Source organism: Microcebus murinus, chromosome 26 (genome assembly GCF_040939455.1).
Source record: "Microcebus murinus isolate Inina chromosome 26, M.murinus_Inina_mat1.0, whole genome shotgun sequence".
NCBI lineage: Eukaryota > Metazoa > Chordata > Mammalia > Primates > Cheirogaleidae > Microcebus > Microcebus murinus.
The window spans coordinates 1,527,798-1,555,035 of NC_134129.1; the positions used below are offsets into that span (position 1 = coordinate 1,527,798).

Below are 27,238 nucleotides of genomic sequence, written 5' to 3' on the forward strand. Positions count from 1 at the left end.
GCCGGCCGCGCTCCTGCAGCGACTGCCGCCGCGGGCCGGGCTGCGGCCGGAGCCCCGCGCGACCCAGCCATGCCGGCCGCGGGCCGAGGCCCGCTCCGCGCGCCGCTGCTGCTGCTGCTGCCGCTGGCGGGGGCCGCGCTGTGCCCCGCCGCCCCGGGCCCGGCGCCGCCGCGCTTCAACGTGAGCCTGGACGCGGCGCCCGCGCTGCGCTGGCTGCCCGTGCTGCGGCGCTACGACCCGGCCGCGGTGCGCGCCGCGGTGGCGCGGGTCGTGGGGTGAGCGGGCGGGCGGGGCGCGGGCCGGGCGGCGGGGCGCGTTCCCGTTCCCGCTCAGGGTGGCGCGCGGGTCGCCGGGCTGCTCGGCGACCGAGCAGGACACACGGCCGACCTGTCCCGGGGGCCGACGCCGCCTCCTCTCCGGGCTCCTCCCGCCCGCCCGCCCGCCCGCCCGCGGGCGCAGCCCTGGCCGCCCGTCCACACCCGCGCTTTCCCCCTCAGGGACCGAGTCCCCAGCTGGGTCCGCGCGCTGCTCCGCGAGGCGGCCCTGGCGCTGGAGCCGCGCCTGCCGCAGCCCTTCGCCGGCGAGATCCGCGGCCTGTGCGACGCGCTCAACCTCAGCCTGGCCGACGGGCTGCTCGTCAACCTGGCCTACGAGTCCTCCGCGTGAGTGCGCGCGTGCGCGCCGCGTGAGTGAGTGCGCGCCGGGTGAGTGGTTGCGCGCCGCGTGCGTGAGTGATTGCGCGCCGCGTGCGTGAGTGATTGCGCGCCGCGTGCGTGAGTGAGTGCGCGCCGGGTGAGTGAGTGCGCGCCGCGTGCGTGAGTCATTGCGCGCCGCGTGCGTGAGTGCGCGCCGCGTGCGTGAGTCGTTGCGCGCCGCGTGCGTGAGTGGTTGCGCGCCGGGTGAGTGGGCGCGCGCCGGGTGAGTGCGCGACGCGTGCGTGAGTGGTTGCGCGCCGGGTGGGTGGGCGCGCGCTGGGTGAGTGAGCGCTGCGTGAGTGAGCGGGCGCGCGCCCTCCAGAGCCCGCGTCCTCCCTCCTGCGTGCGAGGCTTGGGGCTTGGACAGGGGAAGCAGCTTCCCTGCCTGGCCGCCACGGCCTCCTCCGCCCGGACACCCTTGTCCCTCTCCGCGGATCCAGGGAGCTTCTGACTCCAAATCTGCTGAAAGTGCGCTTTTCCCGGCCAAGGTCAGGAGTTTGAGACCAGCCTGAGCAAGAGCAAGAGCAAGACCTGTCTCTATTAAAAATAGAAAGAAAATTAGCCAAACAACTAAAAATATATGTTAAAAAATTAGCCGGGCGTGGTGGCGCGTGCAGCTACTCTGGAGGCTGAGGCAGGAGGATCGCTGGAGCCCAGGGATTTGAGGTTGCTGTGAGCTAGGCTGATGCCATGCACTCCAGCCGGGGCAACAAAGTAAGACTCTGTTTCAAAAAAAAATAAAATAAAATAAACTAGCTGAGAAGGCTTTTAGTTTCATTTCTCCAACATATTTTTTCAGTCCTCTGTCTCAAAAAAACCATATATTTTTACTTTTCCGGGAGGTTTTGGCAGCTCACCCTGTGCCCCTCCAGCCTGATACCTGCAGTGGGTCCTTCCTGCGCTCCGTCCGCGGCAGTTACCGTCCGTGTGTCGGCATGGCTGGCCGCTCTTTCAGAGTTGGCTTCCGCTAGGGCTGGGGACGCAGGGACCGCTGTTCTATCTTATGGGCCACCCAGTGTTCGGACCGGCCCGTGGGTGTGACAAAATGTGGCACCTGGCAGTGGAAGCGGTATGGAGTGGGGTTGACTCCAGGCAAAGTGCAAGGGACCCTTCAGCGTCTATAGACTCACTGTGGAGAGAGGTTTGACTTGGTTTCTCCCTTTTAAGACTATTGATTTACCAACAGACCAGCCTGGTAATAGATCCTGTAACATCTTTTTTTTTTTTTTTAAAGATTTCATGTCTAAGCTTAGATCCTGTAACATCTTGTAACTGCTTATAGCTTCTTGATGTCTAAAGAGGATGAGAGTAAAAAAGATGTTGGGGCCGGGCGCTCACTGTAATCCTAGCACTCTGGGAGGCCGAGGCTGGAGGATCGCTTAAGGTCAGGAGTTCCAAACCAGCCTGAGCAAGATCGAGACCCGCTGTTTCTACTAAAAAGAGAAAATATTAGCGGGACATGCCTATAGTCCCAGCTACTCAGGAGGCTGAGGCAGGAGGATCGCTTGAGCCCAGGAGTTTGAGGTTGCTGTGAGCGAGGCTGACACCACTGTACTCTAGGCTGGGCAACAGAGAACGTGTCTCAAGAAAAAAAATCTTGGGATAATGAAACTTCAGTAGCCTTGGCATCATGCCTGAACACCTGGGCAGGGTAAGTTAGGAAGCTCGGAGACTGCCTTCCTCTTCAGGGAAATGTCTTCAGACACAGCTAAGACACAGGCCTGTTAAAGTGTTTTTCAACTGAACTAAGTTAATTTTGCCATCTTCCTTTCTGCCTCCCACTTTTTCCTATTTCGACATGTGGCTTTCTCAGTGAGAAATCACTAATCATTTTTATCCCCATTAGCTGGAGTCAACCATATCCAAACAGATTAAAGCAAAAGTTCTAGTAAAAACATTGTAACTTTCGGATTTGATATTAAGGTATTTATTGAATTGCTTAGCAACAGAAAGCACCATCCAATTCCACTAGCATTAACAAGGGAAATGTTTTGTTCTCATTGCATAAGTAAGGCTTCTTGAATCGGAGTATTACACTAGCTACCCTTTATTGAGCCTGAGGGGTGCCAGGCACTTCATGAACACAGCCCCGTACCCTCTGTTTTGTGGAAACCAAGCTTCAGAGGGGACAACTCGCTGAAAGTCTGGCTGGCGGGTGCTGAAAGCATGTGAGTCTTCAGTGCCTTGCAGAGCTGCTCGCATAGCACTTGCCTCCCCTCTCCTTTGTCTCCTGTGCTTGGGCGCTACCTCACACTAAAACCTTTGGGTATGACGTGGAAGTATTGTTACTTTGCCAGTTTTGAAAAATCCCCTTTGAGTGATAGTCTACCCACTTGCTTTAGTACATCCTGTATCATATCTTATCCCCTTTCCCTGACCTCAACTCATTGAAGTTCAGATCAGACACATTGGAAGGAATTGAAACCTGACCAAGCTTCCTTCTTTAAACAAACAAAAACAAATAGCATTTGTGGTTTTTTTTCTAGTTGTAAAAGTATTCTAATATGTAATTAATATGGAAAACCAGTAAATGCAGAAAACTATAAAGAACAAAATAACCACCATCCTATTACTCAGAAACGACCAGAAAATCCTTTAGGGTATTCCTCTATTTTGTTCGTATGGATATACATATCTTTCTCCCTGAGAATTGGACATACTGTATATAAATATTTTTTCATACATTAAATTTTCTCAGAGAATATGGATATGTAGGTATTATGACAAACCAACCACCTCCTCCTTTTCCCAAAATACTTGTCTAACCCAGAGTTCTTAAAGAATCCTTTTCTTTTATTAGCTCTCTTCAGGGACCTCTACAAGGACAGGAAGAGTGCCAAGCCTGTAAAGACCTGACCATTTTCCAACGGGACAAAATGGAACATTTGGGGAACAGAATGGTTTAGTGCCATTGTACTAGCTCTGAGAAATTCATAGTACCTCCGTACCTCAGGCTGAGCTTGAGGTAGCTTTACATAAAGTGTGAAGTGAGAAACATACAAAGAAGGAGTACAGTTCAGAGGTCCCCCAAGCCCAGGACGAGTGAGTTTCACGTAGGATGTAGACTGAGGGTGACATTCTCATTCAGTGGCCTTGCCGTGCCACCCATGCGTGCCAGGGCAAAGGTTTAGTCACTCCAAATGAACATACAAGTTGTGTGCATTTGTGTTTTTCATCTTCAATTATGAATCCATATTCTTGTACAAGGATTATAGCGTTTGTCAGTTATGATGAAGATAAAGTGTTTTACTTTGAGCACTTGTTTTAAAGATGAAAAACTCATTTACCTTTTTATTTGTCTTGTTCATTCACATTGGGCTTTTCTCAGATTCTGCACCAGCATTGTGGCTCAAGACTCCAGAGGTGGCATCCACCATGGTCGCAATCTGGATTATCCTTTTGGAGATATCTTACGCAAGTTGACCTTGGATGTGCAGTTCTTAAAGAATGGACAGGTATAGTGTGCACAGTATAAGATACAGAAATTGGAAAGACTCACTAACCCAAGTCAGCAAGCATCTGGATGGGCTGCTGACGTGTGTTATTAGCGTAAGATACCAAAAACATCAAATCCCTGGAATAACAAAACCAGGAGAGGGGTTTACATCGATTTTGCTTACGGGAAGGATGGTCGTATATTATTATGGAGCAGCTGCTTAAAGAAGTCAACTAATTTTCCTTAGGGAAATCTCTGTGGAGTATGCTCAATCTTCCACTTAGGCTGAGTCAGCTCCTTCCTCTGCTTTCCCCTGTTCTGGTGGCTTCTACAGTAGAGAGGGACTGGGTAGCACAATGGCTGGAAACGCCCAGCTTTGGGTTCTGACAGTCCTGGGTTCGAATCCTGACTCTGGAGATCACCTGCTGCTTGCCAGGGTGTTGTCTCAGGGATCTGGACGGCTGAGCTTGAGAAAGGATCAAGATGCCTTTGTCTAGAGTTTTATTACATCCATCCTTGGAAGAGGAAAAGAAAAATCATAAAAAGAAATGGCTAGTTCAGAGTCCAAGCTCTTATTTTCTGGGTGTAAAATGTGCAGGTTGCTACAGGATTACCACGGTTTTCAGCCACGCTCGGCAGCGTTCTTTGTGCAGGCCGATCTGTGCTGCTGAGCCGGTGGCAGGAGGGAAGCCGGGCGCACAGAAGGGTGCTCATTTAGAAGAAAGCAACACTAGTGACCCATACAACTCCTGAATTCGTGGTATCTCACAGAAAGCCCTACCATGAGTTCAATAATTCCAGTTAATCTACCAAGATAATTACATTGGATTTTGTAAGGTATACAACAGTGACCTCCTATCTTGGTGTCAGTTTTTTCCTAAAGTTTTGATTATAGGCAAAAAACCAAAATGAATCCTGATTCTGTTAATTACTGGCCTTCCTTTGTGAACCTGGGGGATTACACCCATTTTACAGACTACAGCTCTGAGAGGCTCACAACTACTTTATTGAGATGGTTAAAAATTTTATGTTTGTTCATGAATGAATGACAGGGTCTTCCCCTGTCTCCCAGGCTGCAGTGCAGTGGTGGGATCATAGCTCACTGTAACCTTGAATTCTTAGACTCAAGTGATCTTCCTGCCTCTGCCTCCTGTGTAGTTAGGACTACAGGTATATGCCACCACACCTGGCTAATTTTTACTTTTTGGTAGAGATGGAGTCTCTCTATTTTGCCCAGGCTGGTCTCAAACTCCTGGCATCAAACAATCCTCCTGCATTGGCCTCCCAAAGTGCTGAGATTACAGGTGTGAGCCACTGCATTTGGCCTGAGGTGGTTATAAATGTTAAATCACATAGTATATGTAAAGCATGTGGTAGGTGCTTGATATATAGTGGCCAAATAATATGGCCAGGTGCAGTGGCTCACACCTGTAATCCACCTGTAATCCTAGCACTCTGGGAGGCTGAGGCAGGAGGATCACTTGAGCTCAGGAGTTCGAGACCAGCCTGAGCAAGAGTGAGACCGTGTCTCTACTAAAAATATAAAAATTAGCCAGGTGCAGCAGAACATGCCTGTAGTCCCAGCTACTTAGAGGCTGAGATAGGAGGATCACATGAGCCCAGGTGTTTGAGGTTGCAGTGAGCTGTGATGCTGTCCAGCCCAGGCAACAGAGCAAGACCCTGTCTTAAAAAAAAAAAAAATACATGGGGGGGGGGTGGCAAGGGCAATATATGTAACCTTAACTATATTTGTACCCCCATAATATGATGAAATTAAAAAATTTAAAAGAAATAGGGCCAAATAATAAATTATCTTTCATTTAACAAGTATGATTTACCCATACCACTTTCTTGGGTATGTATGATCTTTAAGAAATCATACTTAGATTATTTTGTTTTAAGCATGGTCCCTTTAAAACTGTACTATGTACTGTTGTTACATTACTGTGTAAACTTTTAGAGAGAGCATTCATCAATATTCCTAGAGTACACAACGCATGTTATTGCTGTAAAGCAATATAGGGCGTGCAAAAGCCAGGTTTTGGCTTTAAAGACAAGGACTATTATCTCCTTTGTTTTTTGCATTTAGGGGTTGACTCACAAATACTAAAAACTCATTTGCTAAGTAGTCATTTAGTCATCTCTTTTACAAACACTTTCTCATGAAAATTTTAAATAAGACAGAATTAAGGTAAACTAAAGTTTCTCCTTTCCTATTTCTTTACCACTTTTAACAATTTGATTTCAAAACTTTCAGAAACTGGTTTAAGTAGTAATAACAGAATATAAATGCATAGTAAAAATCTGCTAAGTTATTCAATTATTAGTAAATGATAGAATAATAATTATTTTAATTTATTCCTTATGCTTTTCTCCATTCTACAATGTGCAACTATTTTATAAATAGACAAAGCAATGAATGCAATAAAAATAAATTATTTCAACTGTTTTCTCTAAAACTCATGCTAACTAACAGTTGTTGCTTCATTTGTTTCTGTTTTTCCTGGAGCTCCCACGAGAAATATTCTATTGAGGTGGCTCTATTCTCAGTGCTCAGGTTGTTATTACTGGATTCGAGATTCAAGTCAGTTTTCACTTGCGTATTGCCTTTCTGCAGAGAACTCATGGCTGAGAAATCATTTTGCTAAATTAAGAACAGGTTATCCACAAAATAATTTGTCTCTCATTTTTGTCCAGTCTTCATAATTTTTTTTTTTTTTTTGAGATAGAGTCTCACTCTGTTGCCCAGGCTAGATGCCATGGTATCAGCCTCGCTCACAGCAACCTCAAACTCCTGGGCTCAAGCAATCCTCCTGCCTAAGCCTTCTGGGTAGCCGGGGCTACAGGCACGTGCCACCATGCCCGGATAATTTTGTTTTTCTATTTTTAGTAGAGATGGGGTCTCTTACACAGCCTGGTCTCAAACTCCTGGACTCAAGCGATCCTCCTCCCTCAGCCGCCTAAAGTGCTAGGATTATAGGTGTGAGCCACCGCACCTGCCCCAAACAAGTTTTTAGTCCATTTGCTATTTCTACGATGGGCTTTTTAATCCTCTTTGAACATGGACTCCTTTGGTAAATAATATTTTATTAATATATTAAATAAAATCCATGAAATTATAAAGAAAATCAATTATGTTGAAAAATAGCCATTTCAATATTATAATTTTTTCTTAACACGTTAAATAGTAAAATTTAGGAGTCAGTCTAACAACTGCCATGATTTCAGAGCAGTGGTGACTATGGGTGGTATCTTAAGATATCTGCAGCCACAATTATGCATATGAAAATACCTGTGACTTCTACTAGTGACAAAATCACGGGCACAACTATTAACATTACTGCATGATTCATTGCATGCATTCATTATAGAAGGAGTTAAATTTCAGTTAGAAGTTATTAAAAATAAATATGTGCCATGTGGCCAGGTATGGTGGTGGCCTTTTTTCCCATACAAGGCCACAGATCCACTGAATTCTAGCCACGGATCCCCGAGATTAAGAACCCATGTTCTAGAAGGCTATATCAGAGCTTTATTCTAGTATGTTAGAACTTATAAGAAAAAAGAATCCAGGACATTATCGGGCAGAACGGCTGATTTCAGTGTGTGTTTCGTTGGCGTGGTAACATGGAACCTGTCTCTTGCTTTCAGGTCGCATTCACCGGCACCACTTTCATCGGCTACGTAGGATTGTGGACCGGGCAGAGGCCACACGAGTTCACGGTTTCTGGCGACGAGCGAGGTAATCAAGACGGACTCCTTCGCGTTTGACCGTCCCCTGAGCAGTTCTATGGGCGCCGCGCTCAGCACGGGCCTCCGGAACGCCGCGGCGGGGCGAGGCAGGGGCGGCGGGGCGAGGCAGGGGCGGCGGGGCGAGGCAGGGGCGGCGGGGCGAGGCAGGGGCGGCGGGGCGAGGCAGGGGCGGCGGGGCGAGGCAGGGGCGGCGGGGCGAGGCAGGGGCGGCCGCCGCCCGGAAAGCAGGGCCGAGGCGCGGGGCGAGGCAGGGGCGAGCCGCGGAGCCCGAGAGCCGCGAGGCGCAGGCGGGCCTGGCCTGGTGGCCGTGCGGGCGGGAGCAGGCTGGGTGGACACAGGGACGGTGTGGTGCCCGCGTGGAGCGAGGGCCGTCGACATTGGCGCTAGAGCGGACGGGGTCCAGCCACAGGGTCACGATGAGGGGGTTCAAGTGTCGTGGGAGCCCCAGGAGGGCTGGAGGCCAGCGAGCAGACAGGCCCGCTGTGTGCTTTTCACCGCCTGCGGCTGCCCGCACAGGCCGGGCGCGGGGGGCGCAGAGGCCGGGGGCGCCGGGGGCGCAGAGGCCGGGGGCGCAGAGGCCAGGGGGCGCAGAGGCCGGGCGCCGGGGGCGCAGAGGCCGGGGGGCGCAGAGGCCGGGGGCGCAGAGGCCGGGGGGCGCAGAGGCCGGGCGCCGGGGGCGCAGAGGCGGGGGGCGCAGAGGCCGGGGGCGCAGAGGCCGGGCGCCGGGGGCGCAGAGGCCGGGGGGCGCAGAGGCCAGGGGGCGCAGAGGCCGGGCGCCGGGGGCGCAGAGGCCGGGGGCGCAGAGGCCGGGGGGCGCAGAGGCCGGGCGCCGGGGGCGCAGAGGCCGGGGGGCGCAGAGGCCGGGGGCGCAGAGGCCGGGCGCCGGGGGCGCAGAGGCCGGGGGGCGCAGAGGCCGGGGGGCGCAGAGGCCGGGGGCGCAGAGGCCGGGCGCGCGGCTGGGAAGCTGCTGCAGTGTCCTAGGGCGTGTGGGACGATGTCACACAAGCGACGTTTGCGAGTGCCTTCCGGTGGTCCGTGCACTGTCACTGTGACGTCTGAGTTCAGGGCGTCTCAGACTCAACGCGCAAGGGGGTCTCGCTCGTCCCTTTGCCCCTTGCCCTGCCCCTCCGCCTCCACCCACGTCCGCCCTCCCAGTTTCCACGGTTCAGCAAACGGCACCTTAGACGTGGCATCTAAACACTGGAACTCCCCGAAGTGGAGGGTAGACCGGTGGTTCCCAGAGCCTGGGGCAGAGGGTGGGGGGAGGGAAATGCTGGTCAAAGGGGACAGTTCATTCAGGCTGGAAAAGAAAGTTCTGGAGATCTGTTGCACAGCAGGTGGTTATAGTTCATGTATGGCACGTTTCAACACCTCCGGGGCCTCATTTTACAGCCTTCTCCGCCCTCTCTCCGCCTGCCCCAGGCACCTGGGCCTTTGATCTGGAAGGCTCTGTCCGTCCTAGCCCATCACAGGCCGCAGCCCAGGGAGGCCGTCTTTACTGCTCCTCTCGGAAGGAGCCCTCCCTCCTCACTGACAATTAGGTTTCTCTGTGTTGTTTCCTTCATTACAGTCATCAAAACCTTGTTTATTTGATGGTACACTAGTATCTTTTGTTCACAGTTCAATTCCAGGGTCTGGGCCAAGGCAGCATATAGCAAGCACATCGGTGCTTCCCTCCTCCCTTCCTTTCTTCTTTTCCTTCTTTCTCTCTCTCTCTTCCTTCTCTTCCTTTCCCTTCCCTCCCCTTCCTTTTTCTCTCTCTTTCCTTCTTTCTCTCCCCTCTTTCTTTTCTCTCTTTCTTTCCTTACTTTCTCTCTTCTTCCTTCCTTTTTCAATAATTGAAGATTTTCCCAAATTCTTTGTGGTAAGATACACACACTCTAATGTTTGCCGTCTTCATTATTCTCAGCGCACAGTTCAATGGTGCTAAGCACATTCACAGTGCCTCACGTCCATTGTCACCGTCCATCTCCACAGCAGTTGGACATGTGCCCAGAAGTGGGACTGCCAAGTCACACGGCATCAAGTCACTCACAGGTGGATCTAAACATTCGAAGTCGTGGAAGTGGAGCGCGGAGTGGTGGATGGTGGTGTGGACAGGGAGACGTGGGTCAGAGGGGACAAAGTTTCAGTTAAGACAGGAGGAAGAAGTTCTGGTGACCTCTAATCTTTTGAGGGGCCACCATACCGTTTTCTGTAGCAGTGATACCATTTTATATTCCCACCAGCCGTGCCTGAGGCTTCTGGTTTCTCCACATCCTCCCTAGCACGTCTTATTTTCTGGTGTTTTGATAGTAGCCATCCTTATGAATATGATGCGGTAGCTAATTGTAGTTTTGATTTGCATTTCTAATGATTAATGATGCATAATGGCGTTTCATGTGTTGTCTGCCATTTCTATATCTTCTCTGGAGAAATGTCTATTCAAGTTCCTTTGCCCATTTTTGAATTGGGTTGTTTGTTTTGAGTTTTAGGAGTTCTCCATACACTCTGGATATTAATCCTTTATCTAATATATGACTTGCAAATATTTTCTCCTATTCTGTGGGCTGCCTTTTTATTCCATTGGTTTTGTCTTTTAATCCATGGAATTTTAAAAATTTTTAGGAAATCTAATTTGTGTATTCTTTTTCTTTTGTTGCCGCTGCTTTATTTCTTGAATGAAAACTTGTCTTTGCCAATAAATCTCCTGCAGAGACTTTAGAAGTTGTTGAGGAGTAATTTTGGGGGGAATGACTGTAATTTGTATTTTTTTTAAAACATGAGCTCAAATGAAAATGAAAGTCCTGGAAGATACACGTTTCTTACATTCTTCCTGATATTTATTAAGACACTTCCCTGGACAGCTACATGATTTTATTTTGCCTGCAGTAATTAATAGAATGAGTTCCCTTAGCATAATCATCGTTGTATCCAGGTACAAAACATTCTGCTTTTGGCTCGAGGCGGGCGGATCGCTCAAGGTCAGGAGTTTGAAACCAACCTGAGCAAGAGCGAGACCCCGTCTCAACTAAAAATAGAAAGAAATTAATTGGCCAACTAAAAATACATAGAAAAAATTAGCCAAGCATGGTGGCGCACACTTGTAGTCCCAGCTACTCGGGAGGCTGAGTCAGGAGGATTGCTTGAGCCCAGGAGTCTGAGGTTGCTGTGAGCGAGGCTGACGCCATGGTACTCTAGCCCAGGCAACAGAGTGAGACTCTATGTCTCAAAAAAACAAAAACCAAAAGATCCTTCTTTTGAAACTTGAGTGAATATTCACATATTTTTGCTTGCCAGAAGAAAATATTTATCTGTTGTGTGTCTGTATGTGCACACACATGTGTAACGTCTATGCTCGCCTTGGCAGATAGAGGCTGGTGGTGGGAGAACGCGATCGCTGCCCTTTTCCAGAGACACTCTCCGATCAGCTGGCTTCTCCGCACTGTGAGTATGGTCGTTGTTGAGCCCACCTCACCCTAACCTCATCGTCTGCCCCAGCGTGTTCGTGTTGTGATGCTCTGTGTCATTTAACAATGTTGTTTTTAATGTAAGAAGCTCCCGAAAAGAATAAGCATCTAAATGTTGGCAAAGTGCATATAAGCCTTTTTGGTAATAAATGTCAAAAATAAAGCCAGACTCATTAAAGTGGCCAGGGCAGATTTTAATCAGTGGTGTGTGACTGCAGTAGGGAAAGAGGACAGTGGGAGCTGAACTCAGCTTGAATGTGTGCAGAGGTGTTTTAGAGGGAGAAGGAGGAGGAGGTGTGAAGGGGAGTGAGCAGGGCTTGGTGGAGGCAGGGACTGGAAAAGTAGAGAGCAGAGGGGCTGATTCATGGGAAGCCCAGCTGGGTTTGCTAATTAGAGCCCAGAAATTAGGCTCCTGCCCTCCCAGAGACTGGGACACACACCCATCTACAGGTGCCAGACACAGACAAAATTTTTTTGACAGCCTTCAGTTTTCTCAGACAGGCACTTTAAGGGGGACTTGGTAATCCTAGCATTCTGGGAGGCCAAGGCGGGCAGATCGCTCAAGGTCAGGAGTTTGAAACCAGCCTGAGCAAGAGCCAGACCCTGTCTCTACTAAAAATAAAAAAAATTAATTGGCCAACTAAAAATATATAGAAAAAATTAGCCAGGCACAGTGGCACATGCCTGTAGTCCTAGCTACTCGGGAGGCTGAAGTAGGAGGATCGTTCGAGCCCAGGAGATGAGATATGATTGTTCCCCTACACTCCAGCCAGGGCAACAGAGTGAGACTCTATGTCTCAAAGAAAAAAAGGGGGGGGGAGGACTTGGGTCTTCGGGAGGATGTGGTGTCAGCTGTCAGTGTTCGTTCCAAGACTTTACAGGCCAAGGTTAAGGCCTCGCAGTGAAGAAGGCTCGGAGGAGTCTGGCTAGAGTTTGGTTAGGAGAGAATATTTGTGGTAGGCTAGTTTTTCCCACGATAGCTCATTGAGATAAAAGAGAATACTGTGTTCTTGTACAGAATTAGATGTGCCTGCCCTCCCTTTAGAATCTCTATTTGCAAGTATCTGAATTAGCAAAACAGATACATTAGAAGGTACCGTGTTTCCCTGAAAATAAGATAGTGTATTATATTTATTTTTCCTCAAGAAAACCTCCTAGGGCTTATTTTCAGGGGATGTGTTTTTTTTTTTAAGTATGGTACAACAATCTACATTTATTCAAATATAGTTAAGTCGTCTTCTTCTGGAACATCATCATCACTCTCCAAACCCCGAATTCCATCCTGAATTTCTTGCGACACTATTTCCTTTAGAACCACTGGCCCTAATCTCTCCTGTGGAGCACTAGAGCTCTCACGGGGCAGATGAGAAGGGCTGCTCGGCTTCTTTACCACTCTTTGATGACATGCATGGGTTGTGCAGATGCACTGTGCAGCCTCTCCCATCACTAGGTCTTATTTTCAGGGTAGGGCTTGTATTGCACAAATGCTTAGAAATCCTGATAGGGCTTATTTTACAGGCAGGTCTTATTTGTGGGGAAACACGGTAGCTCTACACATAGCAAAAGGAGCATCTGCCTTGCATGAACCTATTAACACAAGCAGAGTACAGGCCACAGATATCATCCCAGTACTCCCCATCCACAGTTTTGGTCTCTGAGGTTTCAGTTACCTGCAGTCCATTGTGTTTGGAAAATAGGAAATGGAAAATTCCAGAAATAAACAATACATACATTTTATTTTGTTTTGTTTTGGTGACAGAGTCTCACTCTGTTGCCCAGGCTAGACCGCCGTGGTGTCAGCCTAGCTTACAGGAACCTCAGACTCCTGGGCTCAAGCGATCCTCCTGCCTCAGCCTCCCGAGTAGCTGGGACTACAGGCATGCGCCACCATGCCCGGCTAATTTTTTCTGTATATGTTTTTAGTTGTCCAGATAATGTGTTTCTATTTTTAGTAGAGACGGGGTCTTACTCTTGCTCAGGCTGGTCTCGAACTCCTGAGATCAAACAGTCCTCCCACCTTGACCTCCCAGAGTGCTAGGATCACAGGCATGAGCCACCTTGCCCAGCCAATACATACATTTTAAATCACATGCTCTTCTGAGTGGCAGGATGAGATCTTGAACTTTTCCACTCCTTACTAAATCTGTGTGGTGAATCACTGTCTAGCCACCTGGCCACTAGTCACTCAGCAGATGTCTCCATTGTTAGATGCCTGTCATGGCATATGACAGAGCTTGTGTTCAAGGAACCCTTATTTTATTTAACAATGGCCCCAAAAGTGGTGATGCTGGCAATTCAGACATGCCAAAGATGAGCCATAAAGTACTTCCTTTAAGTGAAAAGGTGAAATAAGGAAAGAAAAAAAAAAAATCTATATGTTGAGGTTGCTAAGATCTGTGGTAAGAAGGAACCTTCTGCTGGGTATGGTAGTACCTGCCGGTAGTCCCAGATACTCAGGAGGCTGAGGTGGGAGGATCCCTTGAGCCCAGGAGTTCGAATCCAGCCCAGACAACAGAGTGAGAGCCCCTGTCTAAAAAAATATGTTAAAAAAAAAAAGAAGAAGAATGACTCTTCTTTCTGTGAAATTGTAAAGAAGGAAAAAGAAATTTTTGCGTAGTGTATATCAGGTTGGGTACTATCTGCAGACATCAACTGGGGTCTTGGAATGTGTCCCCCGTGCTAAGAGGGGCTGTTACAACTTGTAATTTGACCAGAGGCCCCTGTCCTGGAGTGCAGCTCTGGTGCCAGGACCAGCCCTGCCCAGTGGTAGCCTGTCTGGCTTTTCCTTGCCTTGTTCTGAGTCCTCCAGCCCCACTGGACTTACCTCAGCTCTCACCTTTTTCCTTGGGTGCTACCTAAAGATGTTGAACTATCCACCCATCACATGTTTTTAAGGTGACTTCTAAATTTTTCATCGTAAGATTTAAAAATGCAAAAAATCCAGTGTATTATAAATGTTGACATTTAAAAATAAAATATTAGTTTAAATGTATGCATTGGGGCCAGGTGCAGTGGTTCATGCCTGTAATCCTAGCACTCTGGGAGGTCAAGGTGAGAAGATTGCTTGAGCTCAGGAGTTCAAGACCAGCCTGAGCAAGAGACAGATTGTCTCTCTACTAAGAAAATAGAAAGAGATTAGCTGGACAACTAAAAATATATAGAAAAAAAAAATTAGCCAGGCATGGTGACACATGTCTGTAGTCCCAGCTACTTGGGAGGCTGAGGCAGGAGGATCGCTTGAGCCCCAGAGTCTGAGGTTGCTGTGAGATAGGCTGACGCCACAGCATTCCAGTCAGGGCAACAGAGTGAGACTCTCTCTCTCAAAAAAAAAAATATATATATATATATATATACACATATATATATCCATTGGACTCTACATACTGTACTGTTATGATTTTAAAAATTTTTTACATGTAATTTACAAACAATGAAATGCACAGATCATTTGTAGATACTCATTTATTCATGTAACCAACAACAAAACAGGACATTTCCAAGTCCTTGGAAATTTCCCCAGCGCTTCTTTATAGTCAGTTCTAACACCCTCCTCCCACCTCACTCCCCACCCCTCCCCACCCCAGAACTACTCACTGATTTTTATCGCCAGAGACAAGTTTTGCCTGTTCTAGAATTCATATACATACAAAATCGTAGAGTACAGACTCTTTCTCCAGCATAATGCTTTTCAAATTTATCCACATTGTGTATATCACTGGTCATTCCTTTAATCACTGAGGATATTCAGTTGCATGAATATATTCCTGGTGATAGGCACTGGTTCTTTCCATTTTGGGGCTGTTATGCCTGCCTTTGTCACCTGGGTGCAAGGAGTCACCGCTGCCTTCTGTATTTCTCATTACTGTTCCCTTGCTTTGTTTGCACAGAACTCTCTGTTACAGGCAGTGAATTCTTTTTTTTTGTTTTTTTGAAACAGAGTCTGGCTCTGTTGCCCTGGCTAGAGTGCCGTGGAGTCAGCCTGTTAGGGCCTAGGGCCCATAGACAGCCAATAACCACCCATTAGCTTCTGTATTCTGCTTGCTCGCTTGCTTGCTTGCTTAGGAGAGCGGGAAATTTTCAGTTGACCCTTATCTGACTCCACACCCGCCATCCCGGCTCTGCTAGTGTGATTAAGTTTAGAAACTAAGGAGAAAGGTGGTGGTGCATGGCACAACTGCCCACAAAATATAGCCTCTAGGCCAGGGTCAAAGCACCATGGACCTCTGAGGCGCCTGACATGCTTCATGTACCCAGTTGAATGCGTTCTGGCTCAGATCACAGGATGCAGGATGTACTTCAACTAAGATTGATGTCTGCAGTTAGGATACTTCAGGGGCTTCCTCTGGGCTGAATCTTAACTGCTGCTGGCAACTCCTTCTAAACCCATCTCAAGGCTCCAGCCCTGCATTGTGCTAAAACAAGATAAGATTGTAAGTATAAAAGTGCTTGCTAATCAGTTTTAGTGTGTGTTTTTTGCCTTTAAAGGGGGGCTGTTTTTCCATTCTCATCACTGCTTTCCGTGCCTGCCTCTCTGCAGGAAGGAGGAGTCCTGGCCAGTAAATAAACACTCATAATTGGGCCCAATTAGGTTTCTAAGGTGGTCTTTTCTCGCACTTCTTCGGACTCTAACAAGCCTAGCTCCCAGCAACCTCAGACTCCTGGGCTCAAGTGATCCTCCTGCCTCAGCCTCCCGAGTAGCTGGGACTACAGGCATGCGCCACCATGCCCGGCTAGTTTTTTCTGTATATTTTTAGCTGTCCAATTAACTTCTTTCTATTTTTGGTAGAGATGGGGTCTTGCTCTTGCTCACGCTGGTTTCAAACTCCTGAATTTGAAGGGATCCTCCTGCCTCAGCCTCCCGAGTAGCTGGGACTACAGGCATGCACCACCATACCCAGCTAAATTTTTCCTATATATTTTTAGTTGTCCAGCTAATTTCTTTCTATTTTTAGTAGAGACGGGGTCTTGCTCTCGCTCAGGCTGGTCTCAAACTCCTGAGCTCTAACGATCCTCCTGCCTCAGCACTCCCAGAGTGCTAGGATTATAGGTGTGAGCCACCTCGCTCGGCCCAGGCAGTGAACTTTGACAGCAGTTGAGGGTAGTAAGGGCAACACAGTCAAACACAGATTCCGTCTCTGCTGTTAGACCTCATTGCATAACTCTGCTGAGTTCAGAACAAACCAGCTCAAGTCAAAATACCTCCCCGCTAACAGCGACAAGTAAGCGTGGGGAAACAGTCCGCACAGCCCTGCCTCGGGGTCGTGGTGTGTGGTGCCGAGTGAAGGAGCCTTTGCAGACGCCAGTATTGTGAACTGTGCCTTTGTTTGACCCTGTCCCCAACCCGCCCTTGACAGTGGCCCAGGCCATATTCAGGATGGGGGAGATAAAATGTGCTTCTTTCAAAATGCAGTAGAGAGTGACGTGAAGGCGGCAGGTGTCCGGTGTGGACCTCGGATGTCGGAGCAGATCAGCGCAGGGAGGGAGCACACGGGAGCGGAGGTTCTGGAAGCGATTCCCGTAGGCACCCGTGCAGCGCAGTTCTGCAGCCTGTTGGCCTCCAGGGCTGTCAGAGCCCGGGCTGTTGACCTTGCTGTCTGCCTCAGATCTGCGGGGAGCAGAGACTGGCTCAGTCCTGCTTGCTGCCCTTTCCCCACGCCAGCACAGGGCTTGGCGCACCACAGGTATTCTAGAAACACCTGTTGAAAGAACAAATGGGGCCGGGTGCGGTGGCTCACGCCTGCAATCCTAGCACTCTGGGAGGCTGAGGCAGGCAGATTGCTTGAGGTCAAGAGTTCGAGACCAGCCTGAGCAAGAGCGAGACCCTGTCTCTACTAAAAATAGAAAGAAATTAATTGGCCAACTAAAAATATATAGAAAAAATTAGCCGGGCATGGTGGCGCATGCCTGTAGTCCCAGCTACTCGGGAGGCTGAGGCAGCAGGATCGCTTGAGCCCAGGAGTCTGAGGTTGCTGTGAGCGAGGCTGACGCCCTGGCACTCACTCTAGCCTGGGCAACATAGTGAGACTCTCTCTCAAAAAAAAAAAAAAAAAAAGGCCGGGCGCAGTGGCTCACGCCTGTAATCCTAGCACTCTGGGAGGCCAAGGCAGGCAGATTGCTCCAGGTCAGGAGTTCGAAACCAGCCTGAGCAAGAGCGAGACCCCGTCTCTACTAAAAATACAAAGAAATTAATTGGCCAACTAATATATATGGAAAAAATTAGTCGGGCATGGTGGCGCATGCCTGTCGTCCCAGCTACTCGGGAGGCTGAGGCAGGAGGATCACTTGAGCCCAGGAGTTGGAGGTTGCTGTGAGCGAGGCTGACGCCACGGCACTCACTCTAGCCTGGGCAACAAAGCAAGACTCTGTCTCAAAAAAAAAAAAAAAAAGAAAAGAAAGAAAGAGCAAACGGATGAAGGAACATGGGGAGTCCTTCGGGAGGGTGCCCTGCCTAGAAAGCACGGCCTGCACCAGGCGCCAGGCCTGCACCTCTCAACAGCTCCTTCCCGTCCTCCCAAATTTGGAAGCTGAGGTCTCTTCCGTCTCAGGAGCCCTGCTGGCCAGCGCGAGGTTGGGGCGGTTGGAGGGGTAGCGGTGCGCGGCCGTGTCCAGCTCGGGCAGGGCCCAGTCCCAGGCGTGCGGGGCTCAGGCGGGTTTGTCTGTTCGTGCAGACCCTGAGTGAGGCGGAAAACTTTGACGCGGCTGTTTACAGACTGGCCAAGACGCCCCTGATTGCTGACGTCTATTACATCGTGGGTGGCACGTCCTCTCGGCAAGGAGTGGTCATCACCAGGAAGAGAGGTGGCCCGGCAGACATTTGGCCTCTGGATCCTTTGAATGGAGCGTGAGTAGATTTGAAGGCTCTGGTCATTTTGTATCAAATAATCTTTTTTTTTTAATTGATTGAAACTAAGGATATTTAAAATTTTTAGTGTATGTGAGACTGTCTCACTGTGTTGCCCAGGCTAGAGTGAGTGCTGTGGCATCAGCCCAGCTCACAGCAACCTCAAACTCCTGGGCTCAAGCAATCCTGCTGCCTCAGCCTCCCGAGTAGCTGGGACTACAGCCATGCGCCACCATGCCTGGCTAATTTTCTCTATATATTTTTAGTTGTCCAGCTAATTTCTTTCTATTTTTAGTAGAGACGGGGTCTCGCTCTTGCTGGTCTCAAACTTCTAACCTTGAGCAACCCTCCTGCCTCAGCCTCCCAGAGTGCTAGGATTATAGGCGTGAGCCATTGCACCTGGCCTATTATACATTTTAAAAATAATTCTTCTTTAGCTATGTCCTAAATGACTCTGCTCTGTTCTAGGTGGTTCCGAGTGGAGACAAATTATGACCACTGGAAGCCAGCACCCAAGAGCGATGACCGGAGGTAGACTGGATTTCTGCACACCTTTGAGTTTGCAGTGTTCTCGTGGGTGGTAGGAGAGCATGTCCCTGCCGTCACAGGGCCCAGAGAGACCTATAGGTGCTCTCCTTGCCCAGGAAACATACCTGGGCCTGGCCAGTGCCTTGGGTGGCCAGGGACTGTGCGGAGGTCAGGCGTGGGCAGAGCCTCTTGGCAGCTGGTTGGGCGTTGGGAGGGTTGACTTGCCTAGTCTCATTCCACCCCGGCCCTAAAAATGGCTCACTGGGCGGCTCCTTGGGCCTCTGTTCACCCATCTGTAAAATAAAAGGATAGGGCCAGATTCCTGGTCTTCTGAGAAAGACTTTTTTGGAAGGAAATCGTTTCCCGTAAATAATAAATAAACCAGTTGGGGGCTTTCATTGTCCTTTCTAATTGTGGAAGTTCTATAATTAGAATTATAGAATCAGCACGGCCCCAAAGAGCTACATACCTCACCCTGGGTGCCGCCCTTCCTGTTCGGTGGCTGCTGTTCCATTCTGCAGTGACGTGTTTTCACCACGCGCGGCCTGGGCGGGAGGCCAGCGGCTGCTGGACACTCCCCGCGGCGTCGGGGCCTGGGCAGGAGCCTGCCTGGACCAGAGTCAGTTTCGGGGGCGGGGAGACTGGGCCTTGCATTGTGCCTCCTAAAATGACAGCAAACGGCCTTCGGGGCTCCTGAACTGCTAAGTGACTGTGACTGTTGTCTGCACAGGACACCTGCCATCAAAGCCCTTAACGCCATAGGGCAGGCGAACCTCACCCTGGAGGCGCTTTTCCAGGTAACTGGTGTCCGGCTCAGCCAAGATGTTTGGTGTGTTTGTTAATAGTGATTAAAAAAAATTCTCCTCTCAAATCAAACAAATGTAGTGGATTAAAATGTTAGAATAAAAGCTTTATCTGGGCCGGGCGCGGTGGCTCACACCTGTAATCCTAGCACTCTGGGAGGCCAAGGCAGGAGGATTGCTCAAGGTCAGGAGTTCGAAACCAGCCTGAGCAAGAGCAAGACCCCGTCTCTACTAAAAATAAAATTATCTGGACAACTAAAAATATATAGAAAAAATTAGTTGGGCATGGTGGCACATGCCTGTAGTCCCAACTACTTGGGAGGCTGAGGCAGGAGGATCGCTTGAGCCCAGGAGTCTGAGGTTGCTGTGAGCTAGGCTGACGCCACGGCACTCTAGCCTGGGCAACAGAGTGAGACTGTCTCAAAAAAAAAAAAGCTTTATCTGGTTGAAAACACTTTTTAAAAAGTCAGATAACATTTTCTGAACTTGTTTCCATATAAGTTAAAGTATCCATCTTCACTCAAGTTTTTCTTCATTTTAAAAAGAAAAAGACACAGTTGTAACATATGTCCATTGTTTAAAAGAAAAAAAGAGAAAGGATTAAAAAGTCTCTAACAATTACCCCAAGATGCACTAAAGTGTGAAGTGGTTGTACTCTTCCTGTAGATATTTTATGTGTGTTTCTGTTACTGTTTAATATTCTCTGTAATATGTTTTTTTTTCCTATGTAGGTTTTGTCTGTGGTTCCAGTTTGTAACAAGTAAGTGACGTGTTAAATGTCAACTCAGCACGGTGAGCTCTCACAGGCACCCTGGCCAGGAGGGATCTGAGGGTTCCTCTCACCCGGCTTGCCTGGGCCTGGCCTGGCACTCTGGCGGGGGCGGTGGGGGCAGGTAAACAAATATAAGCAGATGAGAAGTTCGTGTCAAAAACCAAATATATGGAGGATGGCATGACCCAGAATGGGGAGGGCAGTGGCGTGTTCTGGCAGCTGTGAACAGCCATCACTGGTTACGAGATCCTTTGTTTTTCAGTCTGTCAGAACTAAAGTTTGAGGCTGGACGTGGTGGCTCACGCCTATAATCCTAGCACTTTGGGAGGCCAGGGCAGGAGGATCACTCAAGGTCAAGAGTTCAAGACAAGCCTGAGCAAGAGTGAGACCCCGTCTCTACTAAAAAATAGAAAGAAATTAGCCAAACAACTAAAAATATATGTAGAAAAAATGAGCCGGGCATGGTGGCGCATGCCTGTAGTCCCAGCTACTCGGGAGGCTGTGGCAGGAGGATCGCTTGAGCCCAGGAGTCTGAGGTTGCTGTGAGCTAGGCTGACGCCACGGCACTCCAGCCTGGGCAACAGAGCGAGACTCTGTCTCAAAAAAAAAAAAAGAACTAAAGTTTGAACACCCCTGGTTTTCATTTGTTTCCGCCACCCCCAGTGCCATTGCTTGTTCCAGAGGCAACTCACTAAGTCCCATGTTCCTCTTTTAGCCTGTCCTTGCAGCGTTCTGTGGACAGTGGTCTCTCTGGGCTGCAGTCTGGGATTTTACCACACACTTCTCTGAGGTGAAGCCCTGGGCCAAGGCTGCAACTCCCACAGGACGCTCTTGCTTAAACCTGAGAGGCAGTGGCGGCCACCAAGCTTGCCCAGGAAATTTGGAAGGTCCACAGCCACCATCAGAGCAAATCTGAACGGGCTGTTGGCGCCTCTACGTGTCACCTCAGGAAGGGGACTCTCCTGAGGGCCTCAATGCACACCTAAGACTAGCTCGTTAGGAATGCAGACACCTGCTTTTGCTTAACGAAGAGGATTTAATTTACTGAAATTGGAAGCATCTGCAAGTAAAGACAGTGTTATCTCCTTCCGTTACTTCAGTAAATTCCAGAACCCAGCATTTCCTACTTTCTCTCATTGTCCTCGCTTCTGCTTTCTCCAAGAATATCAAAACTATATTTTTCGGCCGGGCGCTGTGGCTCACGCCTGTAATCCTAGCTCTTGGGAGGCCGAGGCGGGCGGATTGCTCAAGGTCAGGAGTTCAAAACCAGCCTGAGCAAGAGCGGGACCCCATCTCTACTATAAATAGAAAGAAATTAATTGGCCAACTGATATATATATAAAAAATTAGCCGGGCATGGTGGCGCATGCCTGTAGTCCCAGCTACCCGGGAGGCTGAGGCAGAAGGATCACTCGAGCCCAGGAGTTTGAGGTTGCTGTGAGCTAGGCTGACGCCACGGCACTCACTCTAGCCTGGGCAACAAAGTGAGACTCTGTCTCAAAAAAAAAAAAAAAAAAAAAAAAAAACTATATTTTTCAATAAGTAGCCCAACACAGCTAAAACTTATAAAGTGATTTTCAGTTTCAAATGCTCAGTTGATTTTTTTCTTGGAAATGGTCCCATTTTATGCAAACACAAAATGGTAGTTTTCCCAATGGGATCTAGAATAACTTTTGTACTCAGGTGCTTTAAGATTTTTAGGTATAATGACATTTTGAAAATTGACATTCTTCTTGTCACTTTGCACCATAATATCTCTTTGTACCACAATATCTCTTTGCAAGTTTTTTTCTTTAAGTATGACCTGATCCAAAGATTAACACTTAAAAATTCATTCCACAAACAATGTTCTAGTAGCCAAACACAGAAAACAAATTAGTTAGTATTCTATCACTCTAACAAATGAGCTACTTGGACAACAAATCATACTTAATGGTCTGCTAGTAAACTAGCTCTTTCTTGGGGTGAGGGACAAACAAAAAATCCTGATTTATAGCATCTGTTGACTTCTATGGTTAGTTTCAAGCTTACAATTGACTCATAACTTCCTGTATACTTAGTAATCGACTCTCGCCAGCCTGTAGGAGCCCCGTCCAATGCACCATTTAGTGTACCCATCCCAGTGGGACACAAATTTGCCCTTGTGGTATTCATGTTTAAAAATAGGGGCTAGGCCAGGCGCGGTGGCTCACGCCTGTAATCCTAGCACTCTGGGAGGCCAAGGCGGGAGGATCGCTCAAGGTCAGGAGTTTGAAACCAGCCTGAGCAAGAGTGAGACCCTGTCTCTACTTAAAATAGAAAGAAATTAATTGGCCAACTAAAAATACATAGAAAAAATTAGCCAGGCATAGTGGCACGTACCTGTAGCCCCAGCTACTCCAGAGGCTGAGGCAGGAGGATCGCTTGAGCCCAGGAGTTTGAGGTTGCTGTGAGCTAGGTTGATGCCATGGCACTCTAGCCTGGGCAACAGAAACTTTGACTCAAAAAAAAAGGGGAGGGGGGGGCTAAAAATTATTTTTGTATTTTTATAGTTTTTAAATTAATTATAGAATTGATTAATGTATCTTTTAAAAACTAGTATTATAATAAAATAGTTATATTTATTTTATTAAAGCATTTTTTTCTATGCTTTAAATAGCTCTTATGATTTTAAATGGCAGCATAATGGTCAATTGGATATATTATAATTGAGTTAAGCACTCTCCAGTTAGTGTTCTCACTATTAAAAGTTTGAAATAGGCCGGGCGCGGTGGCTCACGCCTGTAATCCTAGCACTCTGGGAGGCCGAGGCGGGCGGATTGCTCAAGGTCAGGAGTTCGAAACCAGCCTGAGCGAGACCCCGTCTCTACCATAAAAATAGAAAGAAATTAATTGGCCAACTAATATATATAATATAAAAATCAGCCGGGCATGGTGGCGCGTGCCTGTAGTCCCAGCTATTCGGGAGGCTGAGGCAGAAGGATCGCTTGAGCCCAGGAGTTTGAGGTTGCTGTGAGCTAGGCTGACGCCACGGCACTCACTCTAGCCTAGGCAAGAAAGCGAGACTCTGTCTCAAAAAAAAAAAAAAAAAAAAAAAAAAGTTTGAAATAGACCGGCGCGGTGGCTCATGCCTGTAATCCTAGCACTCTGGGAGGCTGAGGCCGGTGGGTGGCTCAAGGTCAGGAGTTCGAGACCAGCCTGAGCAAGAGCAAGACCTCATCTGTACTAAAAATAGAAAAAATTAGCATAAATAAATAAATATAAAACTTTGTACATTCTCCTCCACTGCCCCACTTTTTGGATTATTTCCCTTGGCTGAATTTCCAGAGGTAGGATTACTGAGTTAAAGGCTGTCAATGTTTAAATGGCTTTTGTCAAAATAAAATTGTTGGAAGTTATAAACGGTTTACCAAGTAGCATTTTTCTCTATTGTATAACTGAACACAAGTAAAACTGCATTTAAATAACATTCACCACAGAGCCAGAATTAACACAGATCCCTGACTGTCAGGCCCTTTGCTCGTAATGACTAACCTCAAGTAAGGCTGTCTGGCTAGGAATGTCTGAGCATAGGCAGTCTGCTCTGTGCTTCCCCCTTGTGCTGGGCTGCAAAATCACCCCCTGCACTAGAATCTGCCCTGTGCTGTGGCAGTCAGCAAGGAAAACATCAAAACAGTGAAGAGAATAGTACTGTGATCAGGGAAAGCATATTTTTGTTTTTGAGAGAGTCTCACTCTGTTGCCCGGGCCAGAGTGCCATGGCCTCATCATAGCTCACAGCAACCTCAAACTCCTGGGCTCAAGCGATCCTCCTGCCTTAGCCTCCTGGGTAGCTGGGACTACAGGCATGCGCCACCATGCCCGGCTAATAGTTTCTATATATATTAGTTGGCCAATTAATTCCTTTCTATTTTTAGTAGAGACGGGGTCTCGCTCTTGCTCAGGCTGGTCTTGAACTCCTGAGCTCAAGGGATCCTCCCACCTCTGCCTCCCAGAGTAGTAGGATGACAGGTGAGCCACCACACCCAGCCTAGAACAAATATTAAGACAGTGACGGAGAGTAGACTGTGACAAAGATGACAAGCAACTGAGGTCCTGTTCGGGGAGCCTGTTACCCCTGGCGAGCTCTGCGCTTGGCAAGGTGCTGTCCTCAGCCAGGTGTGCTCTCGGCCGTGGGGCCCAGCGCCACTAACTCTCCTGTTCCTGAACAGTCCCGCTCCAGATGCTTTGCGCATGCGCCGGTGTCCAGGACAGGCGGGAGCAGAGTGGAGTGAAGGGAACGGGCCCTGGTGTGTGTCACACGTGTGTGCACATGTGCTTGAGTTGTGCAGGTCTCCTGCCACACAGAGTGTGGAGTCAATGCCATTTCACCTTTCATCCTTAGATCTGGGCCAGGGTGGGGCTGCCTTGATCCTTGAGCTGTAGAGGCCCCACTCTGGCCTTCCTCTAGCTGTGACTCCCTTGGCACAGGGAGTCTGCTGGGCCAGGGACATGTGCCCACCAGAGCCTGGCCCAGGTACCCAGGACCCGGGAATTCTCAGCCCCAAACCCATTTCCAGGCCGGTGTGGTCCCCTTCCCTGGGTGGCGTTCTTCTGATGGTGGCCTGTAGCCGCTGGGGACACCCCTTCCTGAGGGGTCCACCAGGGGCTGCCTGCTGGGGCGTCACAGGCAAGCCTGGTGGAGTGGGACGGAGCAAGGTGAGGGCGCGGGCAGGCTGTCCCTCACTGCCACAGCGTGAGCTCTGAAGGGTCTGACAGTGTTAACTTCTAGCCCGACCTCGCACAGAGCTGCCAAAATAGGAGGGAAGAACACTTTGTCCTCTTGATTCAGACATTTCAAATATTCTGGCATAAATGGGCCTTTCTTTGTGTTCTTGTCCTAGATCACAAATGTTGGAGAAGCTGTTAGTATTTTTCCCCCTTTTTGGACTAATAGGGAAAATGACGTGTATATGTAAATTCCTCTCATTATTTTCAGCTTAACAATTTATACTACAGTGATGAGTGCTGCCAACCCAGACAAGTACATGACCAGGATCAGAAACCTGAGTTGAAAGTAAACATGCAGAAGAGAGAAGTAAGTTTGCTGAAGTTTCTTCTTATTGTTTTGGGGAGAGGGGATGAGGTGGGTGTGTGCTGATGTGTGTGTTTTTATTTTTATTATTTTCTTAGACACAGGGTCTCACTCTGTTGCCCTGGCTGGAGTGCAGGGGCACAATCATATCTCCTCTCCAGGGCTCGAGCGATCCTCCTGCCTCAGCCTCCCGAGTAGCTGGGACTACAGGCATTCGCCACCATGCCTGGCTAATTTTTTCTATATATATTAGTTGGCCAATTAATTTATTTCTATTTTTAGTAGGGATGGGGTCTTGCTCTTGCTCAGGCTGGTTTCAAACTCCTGACCTTGAGCGATCCTCCCGCCTCGGCCTCCCAGAGTGCTGGGATTACAGGCGTGAGCCACTGCGCCCAGCCACTCACTGGCCTTTCTCACAGAAAATGGTAGCATGCTTCACATTTATACATATCTAATATTTTCTGATGAGCATCTGGCATATGATTATCATTTGTGTCAGATTGATGGTCATTTTGAATTGTCTGTAGGAAAACCCATTTTCTAGTCCTCAGTAGTATCTTTTGCCCCTGAGGTAAAGCTGCTCTCAGGGCAAGGTGTCCATTTCCATGGCCTGGTGAGACTTGCATGTTTGCAGAGGCACAGTGGGGCCAGCACTGTCGAGCATCTGAGGACAAATCCTCAGAAGGCAGAGAACACTCACAGAAGTCAACTTAACTCACCTGCGGGCCCGCAGGCGAGGGAGGATATCAGGAGAAATCAGGAGTCCCAACTGCTGTCCCTAAAATCAAGGCTCCCAGGCAGCCGTGCTGAGGGCGCCCGTCCGATGCAAGGATCTTCCGGAGTGTGCAAACCTGGCCCGATGTGTGGCATTCACTTACCGTGGGAATGTTAAAAATCAGTGATTGAATTAAATGCATTTATGTTTTTCTTCCCTTACAGATGATTTTTTAAAAATGAAATTCTCGAAGAGCTGCACTTTAGAAAATAAGACAAAGTGAAAATATGGTATTATGAACAACACAGGCTTCTTCATTTAGCTTCCTAATCTTGTGAAGTAGGGTCAGGGGATCACTTTGGAACTTGGTGTGGTAAGGTGGGTCATAGGCGTTGTCTTGCATTCCCTTCCTTTCGGGGTTTGCCCTGACTCTCCCAGCTTCTGTCCTGGCTGGAATAAACTCAAAGATAATTGGTCTCAGACATCAAGCCATATCCTAAGGCTTGTTCCAGCTTTCTGCTATCACACTTTCCTTGTTCACAAAAGAAATGAGCTGGCAAGGCCTCTGTCTTCATTGTGAAGTGCTTCTGGAATAGCCTAAGAAAAAAGGTTCTTCTAAAAGAAACGGAGAACTCTAGTCTGAATAGAGCCTGTTTGAATCTGTGTTAGTCTGACTTTTAATCACGTATTTTCATTTAATGGGACTTTTATTTTTTGTACTTTCTAATGATTTTAGAAAAACCCAGGGACCTCCTTTTTTCTAAATAGCTATTTTGTTGCCGCTTTTCAAAAGTAACAGGAAACCGAATTATTTCTCATTGTAGCTCACCTTTACTTAATAGAATGTCGAAAGAGAGGTGAGCAAGGGGAATAAAGGCTCCCAGATGTTCAGTGTTGCGCTCTCTGCTTTCTTGCGCCCGAAGTCCCCGGTCTGAGCTGTCCAAGGAAGCAGCCCTCCCGGATGTGGTGTGAAGGGTCCGGATTCCAGGGAGTGAACAGCTGCTTTGCAGAATTTGATTTTCACACGTGCATGAGAGAACCTTCTTCGAAGATGAAGTCGGAAAAGGTTAAAAGCATGAACAAAGGAGGTCTGAGTGGATGTTCTTGTTTGGTGTTCCAACAGAATGAGGGCAAGTGGAATGTCTAGAAGGAAGTGTTTGTTGTCCAGGTTCAGAGCTTCCTTCCCTGGCGTGC

The 27,238-nt window shown here is 48.4% G+C and overlaps 1 protein-coding gene across 1 annotated transcript; it reads left to right on the forward strand.

The window, feature by feature from the left end:
* NAAA (N-acylethanolamine acid amidase) lies at positions 1–26,935 on the forward strand. The gene is made up of 11 exons (XM_075997794.1): positions 1–275; positions 498–662; positions 4,024–4,150; positions 7,783–7,873; positions 11,234–11,310; positions 18,002–18,174; positions 18,643–18,705; positions 19,433–19,499; positions 20,237–20,265; positions 25,234–25,332; positions 26,269–26,935. The coding sequence occupies exons 1-10, from the start codon at positions 70–72 to the stop codon at positions 25,307–25,309; spliced, it is 1,074 nt and encodes a 357-aa protein (XP_075853909.1). The 5' UTR covers positions 1–69; the 3' UTR covers positions 25,310–25,332; positions 26,269–26,935.
* Positions 26,936–27,238: the final 303 nt, after the last annotated feature.